At 38.9% G+C, this 18,151-nt stretch overlaps 1 protein-coding gene across 2 annotated transcripts; it reads left to right on the forward strand.

The window, feature by feature from the left end:
* The first annotated feature begins 2,143 nt into the window (after positions 1-2,143).
* Positions 2,144-10,847, forward strand: coro1a (coronin, actin binding protein, 1A). 2 transcript variants are annotated; one of them, XM_008416367.3, is made up of 11 exons: positions 2,144-2,275; positions 3,242-3,445; positions 6,145-6,267; positions 6,348-6,477; positions 6,816-6,997; positions 7,308-7,427; positions 8,753-8,857; positions 8,950-9,095; positions 10,054-10,111; positions 10,188-10,403; positions 10,498-10,847. In XM_008416367.3, exons 2-11 carry the CDS (start codon positions 3,248-3,250, stop codon positions 10,588-10,590), a joined length of 1,371 nt encoding a protein of 456 aa, XP_008414589.1. In that variant the 5' UTR covers positions 2,144-2,275; positions 3,242-3,247; the 3' UTR covers positions 10,591-10,847. The 2 variants fall into 2 exon arrangements, with proteins under 2 accessions (XP_008414589.1, XP_081466394.1); XM_081610268.1 differs by lacking the exon at positions 2,144-2,275 and adding an exon at positions 2,524-2,626.
* Positions 10,848-18,151: the final 7,304 nt, after the last annotated feature.

Genomic DNA, 18,151 nt, shown 5'->3' on the forward strand with positions numbered 1-18,151 from the left:
CTTGTCTGAGTTAAAAATTTCTTTCATCTCGTTGGGATTTTTAGATTTGTTTCAGATAAATTAATCAAGTTCATTCATACAGCAGATTTTCAGACTGGTGTGGAGTTATTATATCATTGTGCTCTAATAACACCACACCACTATGTGCATATTTCTATATTATGTAATGTCTTATTATTTAAATTATTGTACTTTTTTTTCTTTCTTTACTATATCAACAAAAACACTCTGTGCTACAAATACCTTAAGAAATACACTGGAGTCTTTTTTAAATCACATTTTATTTTATTTCTTAATTTTAACACTTGTATTAGTTTATATATATAAAGATTTTAAGAAAGGAAGAAAAAAAATAAGATGCCACGCCACCAGGGGGCCCCCAAGAGCAAATAAATAACAGTAAAAATATATATGTTTTAATAATATTGAGTAACATAAACTAAATACAATTAAACATGGAAAAAATTACATTTGTATTATTCTTTTTACACAAATATTTAAAATTATTCCTACCACTTTTGGGGAAATATAATATTACACTTCTTAACTTGTTTACTGTAGATTTACTGTTTATTAGCTGATGTCACTTTCAGATCTTTACTCTAGTCAGAGTAGCGATACTTTATCATTTATCAAGTACAGAGTAGTAAAAATACCAAACTCTGCTAAGAAACCAAAAAAGTGTTTCTTCTTAAGAAAACCTCCAGTCCTGGATAAAATCTTCTGACATTTTATGTTGTAATGAAAGCAAAGCTGAATTATAGATCAAAATTTGGCAACAAAAAACAGGAAGTTTTTTTTCCCCGCACACTAACAACAAAGCACATTGTCTAGAGAAAACCGAAGCTGTTGTGAAATACGGTGGTGCAGTTATTTGTCTTGCTGCTGGCCACGCCCCCAAGTTCAGCATTTACACTCACACGTGAAAATGTTGGCAACTGGATGAGCAATTATGCAACCGTCCATCTTTGAAAAGCAGAAGTGGAGCCTCCTGCACAAACAACAAGAATACAGAAAGTGGTTTCCGGCTGGTAAGTAAACAACAAAACACTTGTCTTTTCTAGCAGCCATTGTACAGCATTAAAACCAGCTGAACAAAGATGCTGGAACTTAAGTTGGGTTGCTAGGTAACGAGCTGGGCTTGACTTTGGTTGCTAGGTGATGCTGCAGTTCACAGCAATCCGGAGGTTTTTGAAATGGCTCATTTTCCAGACACCAAAAAAAAAAAAACAAACTCAGACTTGATAGGTTTTTTTAAGTGCTTGCTCTGTTTTTAGAACCCAAACGGAAGTTTAAAAACGTGCAAAATGTGATCTGTTCTGTGTAATTACTGACTTAAAGATGATGAAACTCCAAATTGTCTGTCTGAAGATTTGAATATTACATAAAATCAATAAAAAAAGATATTGTAATCAGTAATGTCAGATTTCTGGAAAGTGTGTAGCATTCAGAACTTGGTTATAACTCCTTTTGTATGAATTACTGCATCCATGCGGCGTGTCATGGATGCGATCAGCCTGTCGTTCTGCTGGGGTGTAACTTCACTCAGAGCCTCATAGATGAAAGCTGCTTCTTGCTCTGCACTTTATCACTTGGCTAAACCAACATGTTTCAGCTTTTTCTATACATTAGAAATAAGCAAATAAATTCCTTTTTAAATAAAATTTACATTTTACTGCACACCCCTTAATGAATTTGAACTAAGTCAATATCAAAAAATGCCTCCTGAGGAGTTTAGGGTGAAACATAAAAAAAAGTTTTAAATGCAAAATGTTCTTGCATTTTGCATAAAACTGTATTTTGTGCAGTTTTAGCTTAATTGCTGCTCTGAATATGTGGGATTTTCCAGCAAATGGCCTCTATTTGAGTAACAACTGATTATGAAATTAGTTGATTATTTTAATCGTTTCCATTCTGGCATCATGTTACTGCACACCTGGGTGCTGCAGAGCATAAAACAGCCAAAGTTCTTCATTTTTGGCTCAGTATAAATCAAAACTCACACAAACTCTTCACCGTACTCTCCATGTTATCTGGTCATAATCTCACGACGTCTGCACAATTTTTTTTTCCCTTGTTGCCCTCTGCAGCTTTTAAAACCCTGAAATGTCACAGGAGACGCCTCCCACTTCCACCTTCATTTGAAATTTTCACTTCCTTCATGCCGTTTCTGTGATGTACTTTAACCTAGCGACTCCTCTGCGCCATCACTCTGGTGACAGGGTGCACCGCTGACACTTCTTGAGCCGACTCTTCCCCCCTGCACGACTCCCAGGTAAGCCCGCAGCATCACTCCTCACCTGCTAAAAGACATCCGTACAGCGACGGAAAGTTTCTGATTTAAATGAAAGCTCTTTCTTCCTCATATTCCACATGGTTTGGGTTTCTCTTCCTTCACATGGAGGGATTTGTGGCCTGCGTTGTTTCCATCGCAGCGGGGAGTCACAGGTTACTGACATGCATTTGGGCTTGTGATGAAATTACAGCTTGTTTTGCAGAAGGGCTTATTAAATTAGGTGCAGGGCTGCCTCAGATGTCTTGTGATGCACATGCAGCAGAACTGCTGTTCGCTGTGTTCAGCTTAGGCGCGGCTGCAGATTTCAGGAAGTAAAATCTACAAATGGAGGTAAAACAGAACCCACTTACTGTTTGTTTTATTTTCCGAACGAGCCTTACTGTAAATGATGCAAAGCTTCATTAGACTTCAGATTTTAAGCCATTTCAGTGTTTTTTCTGGCACTTTAATCTGAAGATATTTGTTTTATGTGTCTATTTAAAGGGAAAGGCGAGACAAAAACGAGAGTTTGGTTGAGAAAGTGAAGGGAAAAAAAGAGAAAAGTCTGTAGGTTTGCTTCTCTGTCTGGAAGGATGTGGTGAAACCGTCGCTCTGCCTACAGCTTTAGCCTTTTAGGGTCACGATGTGTGAATCTCAAACATCATAGCAGCATCTTCTGGTGTTATATTTTATATATTTCCTTGTATGGATGTGTCAGCATGCAGAATTGCTTCAGTGTGGCTCGAATTAAAGAGAGAAGAGGCAACAGTTACAGACGGACAAGAGGAAGCAGTTGTGAAAACTTTTGCTTCCCCTTTTTTTTCTAGCTTTCCTGCAGTGCAGTCAGCTTTGTGCCAGTTAGTCTGTCTCAACCTGAAATCAGAAACGCTCAAATTGGCCACACATCTCATGCATGTTGTGTTTAACAAATAAGAATCGTGTTTCTCTTTGCTGCTTTCTGCCCAGTTCACCATGTCCAGGAAGGTTGTGAGAACCAGCAAGTTCCGCCACGTCTTTGGCCAGGCGGTGAAGGCCGACCAGTGTTACGATGACATCCGCATCTCCACCATGACCTGGGACAGCAACTTCTGCTCCGTCAACCCCAAGTTTGTGTCCATGATAGTGGACGCCAGCGGCGGCGGGGCCTTCATGGTGCTGCCCCTCAGCAAGGTGCGAGAAAATGCTTCCACTGCTGCAGTTTCATGCAGGTGTTAAACCTGAAAACTGCTTCTGATGCAACATCTCTGGCTTTGCAACGCCACGCTTTCACTCTGAAATTTGAATTCTGCTGTCGGCGTCATGCAGGCGACTGAAAAAGGAAGTCGTAAGCCGTCTTTTCAGTCTTTCTTCACGTCACTTGCCTTGCTCTGCTGTTGAGTTTTCACCATATTAGGAGTTTGTTGTCATGTCAGTGCAGAGACCGGATGTGGCCTAAAGCTGCTGTGCCTCATGTTTTACGTTTACTTTGCTGCTTCTGTACTGAATTTCTATGTATGGCTGTGAAAGCAGTTGGGCAGCGGCTGACGGTTAATGTAGTGATCAGTTAGTCTGAAAATGAATCCATTAATTGGATGAAAAAGTACTCAAAAATGCAAATAAACCAGTAATTCGTTTACTTTTTAAAATATCAGAATTATCTTTTTATGGCCTGAAATGCAATAACAATATTCCTTTAGTGGAGAATGTTTGTAACAACGGATACATCTGCAGCTAAAGATATATTTCTAATGTCAATATAAAAAAGCTCAGTCCTTTCTGCTTAACTTCATCAAGCATTGATTAAGTAAAGGGTGGTGACTATTTTTTTATCTTAAAACCTAAATTTATGTCTTTTTGCAGTTTTGACTTAATTACTGCCCTGACTGTGTTATTGTTCCATTTTTTGACAATGTTAATAATGAATCAATCACTAATTTAGTGATGATTATTTCAATAATTGATTAATCACAATGAATTGTTTCAGTTAAAAACATTATTGAACCTCTGGCCATATATAAATTATGCAAAAATGTAACTTAAAATACAAATTCCTCTTTTTGTTCTCTTGAAATTATTTTAAAAGTCAGAGATTTGTTTCTGTGGGAGAATTAGTTTCATACTAAGCTTAATTTTAGTTTCAGGAAGCTCAGTTACAGATTGATATCCTTTTTAAGAAGTTAATTAGATACATTTAATTCAAATGCCAAAGTTTTAGGAATCATTGGTTTAAAAAGCATAACCCACACTGATCACTCGTAGGGTTAAATTTAGATTGATGAACAGAACAACTTAATTTTGCCTTTGGATTTAATGAACAGAGAGAAAAAAATAGTATTAAATCATAAATGTTTCTGTTATCTGGTTGGATCTTACCTTAATTTCGACTTTTCTTTCTGCTTGGCATCAAATTAAAAACCACAAAGAGGGTTTTGGAAAACAAAATGCAGACCTGAAAAAAGGGAAAGGTGACCCACCTTAAATATATTACATTAATTGGTCACAAGTAACCAAATTAAGTTTTCTAAGTTATTTACAGTTAAACAAATGTAAATAAAGTAAAGTTTAACAAACTCTGATGAAATATTTGAGACCAATTAACAGTTTTTTGTTGTTTGAAGCTTCTAGTTCTCCACATCTGCAGAGTTAATCCACCTGTTTTAATTAACTGTTGACTTGATGCAAATGACTTTAGTTTGAATGGCCAGCAGGGGGCGACAAATGTTGGGATGAGGTAACTCATTTAGTCTTTAGGTTAAAATGTAGTTTTGTTTTAGTTACAATTTATTCATCTGTGCTCATGTAGGTTTTATCTTTTAGTTTTAGTTTAAATCTTACTTAATTTTCCTAAGTAATATTTTAAATGAAGAATTAAGTAAGTGAAAGTAAAAAGTACAATGTAGTAAAAGTACTCAAGTAAATGTAGCTAGTTGGTGCCTAACTCTGGCCATGACGCTGCAGTGGGGGTGTAAATAAAAACTGACACCCAGAAATACGTCACGTTCCACCATGTTGCAAAGAATGAAACCAACAGGTCAAGCATTTCCAACCATCCACACTAAAGCAACCAGGAAACGTGTGAGATGCATCCTGCGTGTCAGCTGGTGTGGCAGTAGATGTGGCAGCAATGTGGGCATTAAATTACAGCCAAACCAAACTATTATCTGTGGGAGCTTAGCTGGTGCTGTCATTTAGTTTGTTTTAGCTGTTCAAACATTATGATGCAAAATTTACTGTTTGCATATTTTTTTCAGCCCAAGAAAAACCACAAAACTCTGCCATTAAGATCATGTTTTTGCAAAATGATCCGTTTTAAAAATCTCCAGATTGTTGAGTCACATTTGATGGGCGCTGCGTTGTTACCTAGCAACCCCAGCAGAGTTCTGCCCGTTACCTAGCAACCCAAGCTGAACTCCAGCACATTTGGTCAGCTGACTTTACTGCCATATGCGCTGAACAATGGCTGCTGGAAAACACAGGTGACTTACCATCCAGAAAACCCTTTATGCATTCTTGTTGGTTGTGCTGGAGGCTTTACTTATGCTTTTCAAAGATGTACGGTTGTATAATTGTGCATCGGTTTGCAGCCATTTTCACATGTCAGCGTAAACATTGAGTTGGAGGGTGAGGCCAACAGCAGCTTATGTGGATTTAAAGATTCAAAACAGGCAGAATTGAGCAGACTAAAATCTCATCATCTAAAAATGACTTTGCAAAAAAAGGAAAAAGGAGCATGTTTTGTTTAGCCCATTGACTTGTCCTAACCTGTTCGAAGAAGCTCCTTAACCTGGTTACCAGACGCTAATTTCATTCGTCATCACCCGTAATGCTGAATGTTATTCATCTTTGCTTCTTGAAGCAACCCTAAATGTTCTCGATGTTTGTGTCTGCAGACTGGACGTATCGACATGTCCTACCCCACCGTCTGTGGCCACACAGGTCCGGTTCTGGACATCGAGTTCTGCCCTCACAATGACAACATCATTGCCAGTGGATCTGAGGACTGCAGCGTCATGGTGAGGCGACAGAAACTCCCGACTCCTTCAACACGCTCTCAGTTGTGTCATGTGACTCACATGTGGGATTTTGTGATCAGATCTGGGAGATCCCGGACGGCGGGCTGACCTCGCCGCTCACAGAGCCGGTTGTGAAGCTGGACGGTCACTGTAAGCGTGTCGGCATCCTGAGCTGGCATCCCACCGCCCGCAACGTGCTGCTGAGCGCAGGTGACCTCCGAGTTTCACATGATCTGTTAGGGAACTGTAGTTTTCAGGAACCAGACAGACAGAGGTGAATGTTTGTGTTGCATCTGCTGCAAAACCAACGGGAAGTTCTCTCTGTTATAAGACACTTCAGTTCACAAAGTCAGGGAGCATGTTGCACATTGAAACTTTAGTTTGAAATGATCACCTTTCACTTCCACTTATCATCTTCTCTTGTGCACAACCAATTTATTTATCACTACTTTTGCAGACTGGGCCTTCTTCCTGTTCTCTATCACAACAGCAACTGTCCCACTGCTGAAACTCAACAGGTTTCACCTGAACTCGTTTGTCCCCTGCAGGTTCTGATAATGTGATAATCCTGTGGAACGTGGCTCAGGGGGAGGAGGTGGTGAGGATCGACAGCGTTCATCCCGACCTCATCTACAGCGCCTGCTGGAACAGGGACGGCTCCAGGATCCTCACCTCCTGCAAAGACAAGAAGCTGAGAGTGCTGGACCCCCGCAAAGGCACCGTGCTCTTTGTAAGTGCTGCCTGTAGAACAGGGGTCCGAACTGCAAACTGCAAAGTTTACAGTAATCCTGCTATAAAAAAACAAATCACAACCGTACAGTCAATCTTTACAATAAGTAGACTTTCTGTAAACTATAGATTGTCTACTACTACTACTACTACTAATAATAATAATAATAATAATACCAATAATAGTTTAAAAAAAATCTAATCAATGTTTTGTAAAATTGTGTTAATTGATCAAAATAAGTTGCGTCAACAGGAGCGTTATTTGCCACAACCTAAATGTCTGAAACGTTGCTCTTCTGCGCCCCCTACAGGAGAAGGACAAACCTCACGAAGGCTCCAGGCCTGTGAGAGCCGTGTTCGTGTCCGGTGGGCAGATCCTGAGCACCGGCTTCAGTCGCATGAGTGAACGGCAGGTGGCGCTGTGGGACCCGGTGAGTGAAGGAAACCCTCAGAGTGAAAACTGTAACTACTACATCCTCTAATAATAATAATAATAATAATAATAATAATAATAATAATAATAATAATAATAATAATAATAATAATAATAATAATAATGAGTTAGTGCTGCTGGGAATCCCATCTCAGCTAAAGAAAGAAGAAATTATATGTTTTACATTTTAAAATACTGGTTTTTCTATTTATTTTTAATGGTTTTTGTTGTTGTTGTTTTTCCCTAAACGAACTAAATGAATTGGAGTTTCGCTCGAAATAAGACAAAACTAACTTTCAAGTAACTTTCAGCAAATAAGAGCTTGTTTTGAGTCAATAATTCATGAACATTGATCAAATTTGCCTCTTTTGACTAATATTAAGGAATTACTGACTTAAAACAAAACTCAAATATGTTGTTACAAAGTTTATTAAAGTGAGTTTTTTCTTATTTCAAGTGTACTAAGATAACATTAACATGTCAGAGGAAAATAAAGAAATATAAAAAATCTAATTTTTATATTTCTCACTGCAAAAACACAAAATCTTACCAAGTAGTTTTGGTCTAGTTTCTAGTGCAAATATCTTAATATACTTGAAATAAAATAAAATTAACTCACAAGTAACTTAGACATAGCAGATTATTTTAAAGCTCTTCTTAAAACCCATCTATTTTACTTGGCTTTCAACTCCAGCAGGATCTAGTTTTAAATTGTATGTTTGTTTGTTTTTAAACTGTAAGAGTTTTTATTTTTTATTGTTATGTTGTGTTTTAATGTACAACACTTTGTATCAGCTATGGTTGTTTTAAAGTGCTTTATAAATAAAGTTGGTATGGTATTTTAATTCAAAAATGTCTTAATCTTGATGAAAAGGTTCCATTTCCACTGGCAGATTATTCCACTTATAAATCTGGGAGATGTCTGGCTATAGTGAAATAATCTGCCAGTTGAACTAGTGCTTTTTAAAATCACTGTTAAGAAATTATTTACTTAAAACAATCTCCCATGTCTTACTGAAAAGCTACACATGTCAGTTTTAACTTACTTTAATAAGTTAGACCATAAACACTTGGTAGGATTGTGTTTTTGCAGTGCATTTAAATTAGAAGCGACTCAAAGCTATGAAGATAGTTCCACTTTTGAGAGGCTTTATAGTTGTATTATTTGTTAGAGGGAAGCATAATAACACAGCTGTTGTGCAACAGCTGCATTACATCACACTGGCTGCTGCCACTGAAGAAGAACAACAGCAATAATTACATTTGTCTGCTTTTGGGTTTTCCTCTGGTTGTTATGAAAGCAGCAGTTGTTTTTTTTTGTAGAACAACTTTGGGGAGCCGCTGACCCTGCAGGAGCTGGACACGAGCAGCGGCGTCCTCCTGCCGTTCTTCGACCCAGACACGGGAGTCGTCTACCTCTGTGGCAAGGTTGGGTTCAGACGGGGGACAGTCTGTGGTTCTCACCCTAAACCTGCAGACGCACAAACGGCTCAACGTTTTCTGTGCTGGCCTTCTCACAGGGAGACAGCAGCATCCGTTACTTCGAAGTGACGGACGAGGCGCCGTACGTCCACTACCTGTCCATGTTCAGCAGCAAGGAGAGCCAGAAGGGGATGGGGTACATGCCCAAGAGAGGCCTGGAGGTCAACAAGTGTGAAATCGCAAGGTAACTGAAGCTGCTTGGGTTGCAAAGTGGTTAATCCAGACACAGATTGCATCAAAACCATAAGCTTTGTTTCATTCACTACACTGAAAAAACACAAAATCCTGGATGGATGTTTTATATGACCCTTTAGATGCCAAATTACATCAGTCTGTCCCTCCAGTTTCTCACAATGCGAATATGAACACAAACTCAACAGATCCTCATGTGATGCAAAATTGTGAGTAAGGTAACATGGACTTAATGTTTTATCACCATGTTTTTTGGTGCTTTAATAATAAAATTGACAATATAAACTATTTCTTGCCTTAGTTTTAGGCTGTGACTGTGAGACACAGCAATAATAGCCACACAAACACAAATACTGCTCTTGAAAAACACATGAAGAAAAAAGTGATCACTAATCTGCTCAGTGTAAAAACATTTAATCACATTTTCTAATGTATTAATTCTCTCTCTGAACAAACTGTGGGGGGTTTAAACATTATTATTTGAAACTAATTGTCAACAATAGATCAAAATGTTTATCATGACAAGAAATTTATCACAGTAAATGATAAACGATACGATAAATGCCCGTCCCTAATAGAGAGTTTATTGCTAAGTTTTTGCAATAAATAATCAAAATCATTGATGCGAACTTCCGCCTGCAGGTGGCAGTATTTCTTACTTCTAATACTTGTTCTATTGCAGGTTATTTTTCTAATAGCAAGACGTTTTCTGCCATTAGAACTGGAACTTTTAAAAATTAATATTAAGAAAATTTTGACTTCTAACAAGCTCCTATGGTTTGTTGAAAAATTACTTGTAAATTAGCTTGGTATTATTTCAGGTGCACTAAAAACTAGATGAAAATACTTCGTAAGATTTTGTATTTTTGCAGTGAAAACAGTTTCAGTAGAAGAACTTTTGACACATTTGTCATTTTGCTCATATTGTATCCAACTCTTTTTTCCTTCAGGTTCTACAAACTGCATGAGAGGAAATGTGAACCCATAGTCATGACGGTACCTCGTAAGGTGAGTTTCTAAGTGCAGCAGAAACACAGTGGGTTGCGTTGGCATTAGCTGACTGTTTCCTCCTTTGGCTGCGCAGTCGGATCTGTTCCAGGAGGATCTGTACCCTGACACCATCGGACCCGAGGCGTCGGTTGAAGCCGATGAGTGGTTTGATGGGAAAGAAGCTCCGCCTGTTCTGATTTCCCTAAAGGACGGGTTTGTAGCCACCACGAAGGCCAAGGAATTCAAAGTTCATAAGAGTCTCCTGAAGACTACGACTGCTTCTGCAGGGAGCCAACCAGACGGCAGTGGGGTGAGAAAACTGGATGATCTACTGTTCTGAGGCTTTATTTTCCTGATTTGGAGCATTTCTGCTCAGTGACGCTCACTTCCTGTTTGTTTCTCAGGAGGTGCAGTCTCTAAGGAAGGAGGTGAAGGACCTGAAAGCAGCTTTAGAGGAGCTGACCAAGCGCGTGAAAGAACTGGAGACCAAAAACTAAACGGACAAAAATTCTACAAAATTTAAAGAAGGAAAAACATAAAGCGAAAAGTCAAAAGTAAAACAATGGAGCCAAAACAGACAGGGAGAAAACTGCTGTTAACCTTTGGTTGTGAATTAAAGGGGGAAATTAAAACAGCAGATGTTTGGAAATGTTTTTAGCCTGAAGCTTGAATTTGTTTTGTTTGTCTGTGGGAACAAGTTTGATTTATATTTTAATATATGTGTTAAAAATAAAGGTTTTCTGTATTTTCCGAAGTTTTTTTTTAAATTTAATTCTTTATTCCTTTTTGAAATACAACTATAAAATGTACTCATAAATATGAATTGTTGTTACAGAAAAAAAAATAAAAACATCTCTTTAAATGATATTACAGATAATTAAACCTAAAATTCAGTTTCTCATAAAGTTAAAATTATATACTTTAGAAAATAAGACTCATAAAGTCATTAATTTGATCCGGAGCGCCTTATGTATTGTTCTGGAGTAAAACAGCTCCCTCTAGTGGATTAATATGGAATAATTCTGGCTCTTGTGTGGTATTGTCAAAATTACATTACGGCTACGGTAGTCAGGAGCGTCGCGGAGTAATACGTAATGTGCTTTGACTGACGAACTTATCGAAATATAGATGGAAAGTAGACCATTCTTTCTGGAGCAGATTTTCATACATTTAAGTCGTAAACATCTCACGGAAGAGAAAACACCCCACGTTTGAGCTTCCTGGAAAAAGACTGAATACTTATCTAAATGTGGTTTCATGGTTTTCTATTTTTTAATAAATTAGCAAAAGTGACAAAAATGTTTTACCGTATTTATGTGTAGAATTTTGAGTTGAGATATAAATTAAATGGCTTAAAATCAAAGGCGCACCTCATAGTTCGGAAAATACGGTGTTAATTAATTTTGCAATAAGGCTGTTGCGTAACCTGCATGGTCAGCATTGCAGAAGCCGTTGTAATTCTCTGCAACACCAATAGGGGGCAGGCTTCACTTTCCGCTTTTGTGTGTGTGTTGGGAGAAGCGCATGAAGATAGAATGAAAGAAATGGAGAGAACAGTGAGGATTGAGAGACAAATTGAGAGACAAAGTTAAAGAGAAAACGAGAGAACAGTGTGTGAAAACAAATGCTGGATGGTGTTACATCGTTGACGGAGCTGGATGGAGTTGTTTTCTCTGGAAACTTCGGTGAGTGAAGCTAACGGCTAGCACGGCTGTCAGCTAAATATGACATTTGGTTAGCAAACTGACTATTTAAGGATCATTCAGCACGGTAAAAAGGAAATTAAAACCAGTTAAAAGCATCTTTAAAGCCTTTTGAAGCATTTTGGACATTTTTATATGTTAGATTTAGTTAAAATGTGTTCATTTGTTAATTGTTTTGTGTTAAAATACTTAAAAATAAATATGATAAAAGTCGCATGTGAACACACATTCTAGTTTATTGGGTGAAGCAACACGATTAACTGTGTGGGTAGCATTATAAAAACTTTGCCAAACCACAAAAAGGTTCAGTCCTCCATTAACACAGAGCAACTGAAGCTACAGAAATTACTACGTGTCAATTCGGGTAAAAAAAAAGTTTTATTGCAGGCACTAAAAGCAAATTTGATGTCACGAACCGTTACTGCCCTCCTTCAAATAACTCCTCATAGCACACTTCAATTAAAAGATTCTCACATTCAAGATTCATTTTCTCATCATGATGGATTTATTTCTGCAATTATTTCTTCTGTTTCAGTAATACTTATTTTTTTCTTAATGCTAAAACTAAATAAAGATGGAAAAAGGTTTACCTTTTTAGAAGATGACGTTGGATCAAGTCCTGGAGGTTCTTCTGTTAATTCTGACCGTAAACGAGATGGACCACAGACTGTGCACAGCTGCAGAATATGTGTGGTTCTGACTTCCCAAGTACAGCGGAAAAAGGAAGCTCAAAGTGGCCTGTGCTCTGATGCACGACTGCCACTTCTGTAAGTGGGTCTTTTTTGACCCGTATTACAGTGTTTTTCAATCATTTTTGAGCCAAGGTACATTGTTTTAATTGAAAAAATCCCGAGGCACACCACCAACTAAAAATGGAAATAAAGATGCTCTGTAGCCGCCTATATATAGTCATTCTTATCAAAGTCTCTTGAATAGGAATCAAATAAACACAAAAAATGTATTATCACATTTTACATTTCTTATTTCAAACTGCACCTAACATATCCACTTCAAAAATACCCCTGAACAGCCACAACACTGTGGTGTTAAATTTAAAGAAGTTGTAGAAAACTCCAAACTGTTTTACAAACTAATCCACAATCATTCTTATAGCCGGAATACAGAAAATAATTCTTATTCTGAAAGAAGCAATAATATTTGGGAAACATTTCACTTCATATTCACTGTTACAATATGAAGAGTTGCATGTACAAAATGTCAATATCTGTATATTTTACCCACCTAGTGTGAAACCTGTGCATGTTTGGGTGAAAACAACTGATTTCCTGGCAGAAACTGAAGAAAGACAAAGTTCTTCCTCAACATCTCAGTCTCTCTCTGGTTTTAGTTTTTATAGTAACCAGACTAGAGAAGCTCACTTCACACAGACATGTTGTGGGAAATGGACTCATGTTCTTTCCAACTACTGCTGAGCTTCACTGTCTTTTGCATCACTGTCATCACAGTCTTTCTAGATTCAGTGCTCTCACCGCTACCTGTAACATTCATGCATCACTAATTCTTGTTGTAATGTTAAATGTTCTGTACCTACTGCCATCTAGTGGTAAGAATATTACATTATTACGCCACTAGTCACTGCTACAGCAGACACTCGAAGATGGCATTATTTGCAGACAATTCATTCTCAAAACATCTTTTAAAACCAATTATCGTATTTTTCGGACTATAGAGCGCACCATACTAGCACCTTCAATTAAATAAAATAAAATAAAAACTGGAAGCTGCTCTCGGTTTTCCATTAGGACCCAGCAGAATGCCTCGTCCTAATAAATCTGCTGGACGCAGCCCTCCGTCTCCAAAGCCGAACCATGGTTTCGTTCACACCGAGCTTAAATGCAGCGGCTCTATTTCCCTCCTGTAGTGCCAGATCGACAGCCCTCAACTTAAAAGCTGCATGATATGAGTTTGAAAACATTTCTCCGTCGTGCCTGCTGCTAGCATGTGCTTGTTTTAAATGAAAATTAGCCGTTCTTCTTTGATTTACAATTTTGACTTCTGATAATTCACTTCCTGCTAGAGAGCCCCCTGGTGGTTGAAGAAAAATCCACAGAAATGCCACATCGGGCTACAATCCGCATGGTTCAAAGCTTAGAAAAGAGTAGCAGCTTATAGTCCGGAAAATACGGTACCGTAGTGAAATTGAATAATTTCCACAGCACACCTGACGATCACTTGTGCCGCGGAACAGTGGTTGAAAAACACTGCCGTATTAGAATCAATGTGCTTTTAATGCTACTTTTATCATTTTGATTAAAATTAATGTTTTATTTAATACTTTTTACTATCTTTTATTCCACAAAAAATTATTTCTGTTTCATGTTTGAAATATTTTAATTTTTCACTTTTTTAAACATTTGTAGAACATTTTTAAAACAAAATGATAATTTTACAACAGGAACAATGTCAATGTCCATTATGTGTGTGTGTGTGTGTGGTGGTACATGAGTGAGAACGATCATGTTTCTTGAAACTAGCTAGCTAACAAAGCTAGCAACATTACTGTCTGTATTCTATTGTGCTATGTGTATCATGCACTCACATACATGTGAGCGTATCCATCCATCCATCCATCCATCCATTTTCTTCCGCTTATCCGGGGTCGGGTCGCGGGGGCAGCAGCTTCAGAAGGGAGGCCCAGACTTCCCTCTCCCCAGCCACTTCTTCCAGCTCCTCCGGAGGAATCCCAAGGCGTTCCCAGGCCAGCCGAGAGACGTAATCCCTCCAGCGTGTCCTGGGTCTTCCCCGAGGCCTCCTCCCGGTGGGACGTGCCCGGAACACCTCACCAGGGAGGCGTCCAGGAGGCATCCTTACCAGATGCCCGAGCCTCAACTGGCTCCTCTCGACATGGAGGAGCAGCGGCTCTACTCTGAGTCCCTCCCGGATGACCGAGCTTCTCACCCTATCTCTAAGGGAGAGCCCAGGAAACCCATTTCGGCTGCTTGTACCCGTGATCTCGTTCTTTGAGGTCACGGATACATTCCAAACGTCATGACCATAGAGGAGGGTAGGAACGTACATCGACCAGTAAACCAAGAGCTTCACTTTGTGGCTCAGCTCTTCACCACGACGGACCGGTACAGATCGGTACAGCACCCGCTTCACTGCAGACGCTGCCCCAATCCGCCTGTCGATCTCCTGCTCCATTTTTCCCCACATTTGTGAACAAGATGGTGAGATACTTAAACTCCTGCACTTGAGGCAGGACATCCTCCCCGACCCAGAGAAGGCACACTATACGTTTCCAGCTTATTTATTTATGCATTTATTTATATAGCTATGAATTTTTATTTCATTTATTGAGATGATAAAATAACCTTGAACACATTGATCAACAGGTTTTGTATGTCATTCAACACATTTTCTCTTAAATGTGAAAATTAAACATTTTAATTGTGATATCAGTAACGTGTTTTTTTTAAGGAACACCTGGAATATGAAGTGATGAAAACTTTTCTGTACGAAGAAGATATTGCAAAGAAATTACCTCACCGTGTCAAAAAAGACCCACTTATGCATCAGAGGGTAAACATGTCTACTGTGGTTTTATGTTATTAGTAAATTAAGAGAGTGTGTATCTTACAGCCTGTACCTCAGTGGTAAGACACAGGATGTCAACATCTTAGTTTACATCCTGTGTTTTGAATGTTTCTACATTGTAAAACTGGGCTTCAGTGGCAGCTTCCCACAAACATTTCTGTCCATTTGCGCATATAGATGTATGAAGAAAAATAGTGTGCCAGTCTCAACTTATCTAATTGGGGTTTTATGTCATCACTTATTTGTGACTCAGTGAATGTCATGTTTTTATTTTATTTTATTTATTTTTTTTCTCATTTTGTTTTTATTTTTTTTATGGACCTTTTTGGTCTGGAATAAAGATTGATATATGCAGTTTCTGCAGTTGTTGAATATGTTACATTAGAAGCAGCATCATGAAATATGGTGAGCATGTTTTTCACCTGCCTTCGCTGTAACCTCATCACTGCCCTATCTGGTAACGGAGGCTGATGCGTGGCGCTCTCCTCGATGTGTCCGTCAATGTTTGCAGCCATCATTTCGCCTCAACATGAATCAACTTTTATTGCAAGTGAGAACTGAGGCTTATTGGTTCCTTTTTGAAAGTAAGTCAGTGTTTATCAACCCTGATCCTCACCGCCTCCATACCTAATGTATAATGTCTTAGGTAATACATTAGGTAACGACTAAAACATTAGGGAATACCTAATGGTTTAGGAATTTCCCTTCTGCCACACCTGAATTGTATCTTTGGGTGATTAACAGGCTTCTGCAGTACTTAATGGTCACGCAATCATTTGAACGAGCTGTTCTGGAATAAAGGCACATCTAAAACAAGCAGAGCAGGGGGGAGTGAGGACCAGGGTTGAGAAACATTGAAGTAAGTGCACCCTGACCCGTTAAAGATGCTGAAGACGTTCAAGTTCAGCTGACCGTTCAGGTTCAAAGTTGTTGTTTTTAGAAACAGGTGGCCGTGTTCCTTCAGGTCTCCATGTTATTTCGTCTCATTATGTTTGCATGCTTCTTGTGAAGAGCTCAAATGGGGTTGTGTTTACAGCACCCTCCCATTTTTAATCATCTTTTTTTTCATCATAGCATTAAAACAAGACCAGTTCCACATGTCTTGTTTTAATGTTGATTGCAAATCCGTTTGTAATTTTATATCTTCAGAAGCTGCTCCCTAAAGTTTCACTTAGGAAACGACTTCTGATGGGAAACATTTCTGAAAGATCAGAGTTCCTCACCCATGTACAGTCATAGTCAACAAATCTGAGTAAAATTCAAAAGTTCAAAAGTTAATTGTAGATTATGAATTTGGACTTGCAAAAAGGAAGTGTACTGTCCTATCAGCAACCCAAACTATTAACCCGATGCATAGAGTTACATCACCTTCTCCATCTCTTCCACTTTGTACTCATCATCTGTCACTAACGGGGTGTGTCTGGGTTTATACTGAAGAGGAACTGTTTCATTTGCAGAGTTTGCAGTTATCCTTTGATATGGCTCACAGGACTGAGACATCAACACGAGACCAGAGCCATGTTCATGAGTGGCACCGGCTGCAACAATCAAGAATAACCTCTTCAAGATTTAGGGAAGTGTGTTATGTGAGAGGTCACAGCACTGCTGAATCTCCTGCAGAGTGAATAATCAGGGGTACCAAAAGAAAAGATGCGTATCAGTGAGAAATTTGCCTTGCAACTTGACGAGTGTACTGATATTAGTGGACATGCTCACCTGTTGGCCAATATGCGTTTTGTGGATGGAGACGCAATCAGAGAAAACTTCCTATTTTGCAAGACATTGCCAGAAAGGACAACAGGAGAGGAAATTTTTCGGGTCACATCAGAATATTTAGAACAAGGAGGACTTAAGTGGGAAAACTGCACGAGTGTCTGCACTGATGGAGCTGCAGCCATGGTTGGGCGCACCAAAGGCTGTGTAAGCAGAGTGAAGGAAAGAAACCCAGATGTAATTATTACGCACTGTTTCTAACACCGTGAGGCCCTCATGGCCAAGACTTCACCAGCAGACCTGGCTCCTGTGTTGAATGATGTTGTGCAGATGGTAAACTTTGTGAAGGCAAGACCTGTGAAAAGCTGCATATTTGCATCTTTGTGTGAGGAAATGGGAGCGGAGCATAAGACCTTGCTGTTTCATACGGAGGTCCGATGGTTGTCGCACGGCAAGGTACTGGCCCGTTGTATGAGCTGTGGGAGGAACTCAGACTGAATCTGACAAATGAGGCGTCGGATTACGCAAAGCTGCTTACAAGTGATGAGTGGTGTGCAAGGCTGGCATATCTGGCGGATATTTTTCATCATCTGAATGAACTGAACGCACGAATGCAGGGCCGAAATGAAAACCTACTCACAGGTAAAATGAACGGATTCCGCTCAAAGGTGCACCTCTGGCAACAACATGTGGAAAGTGGCAACCTTGAAATGTTCCCACCAGCCAAGAAATGGCAAAATGTTCACACTGCTGCACTGTGTGAAATAATAGGTACACATTTAAAAACTCGAGGAGAAGATGTCATTTCATTTCTCTTCAGCCTTCACTGAATGCCTTGACTTTGTTAGGGACCCATACAGCTCAGCAGTTGTTGGCAAGAACATGACTTTACAGGAGCAGGAAGAACTAACTGAACTGAGACAAAATCGTGCTTTAAAGCTGAGCTTTGCTGATCTACCTTTGGACAGATAAAAATAATTTTTTTGTGTTTATTTGATTCCTATTCAAGACACTTTGACAAGAATGACTATATATTTAATATAGGCGAATACAGAGTTTATTTGTTTACAAGTTTGGTTGGCGG

Source organism: Poecilia reticulata, chromosome 8 (genome assembly GCF_904066995.2).
Source record: "Poecilia reticulata chromosome 8, P_reticulata-male-v2, whole genome shotgun sequence".
NCBI classification, from domain to species: domain Eukaryota; kingdom Metazoa; phylum Chordata; class Actinopteri; order Cyprinodontiformes; family Poeciliidae; genus Poecilia; species Poecilia reticulata.

What these genes read in the sequence shown, in the direction of transcription:
- coro1a (XM_081610268.1), top strand. An exon ending in TGGTGCTGCCCCTCAGCAAG is followed by an intron (nt 3,446 to 6,144) that starts GTGCGAGAAAAT and finishes TTGTGTCTGCAG; the next exon opens with ACTGGACGTATCGACATGTC. An exon ending in TCATGACGGTACCTCGTAAG is followed by an intron (nt 10,112 to 10,187) that starts GTGAGTTTCTAA and finishes TTGGCTGCGCAG; the next exon opens with TCGGATCTGTTCCAGGAGGA.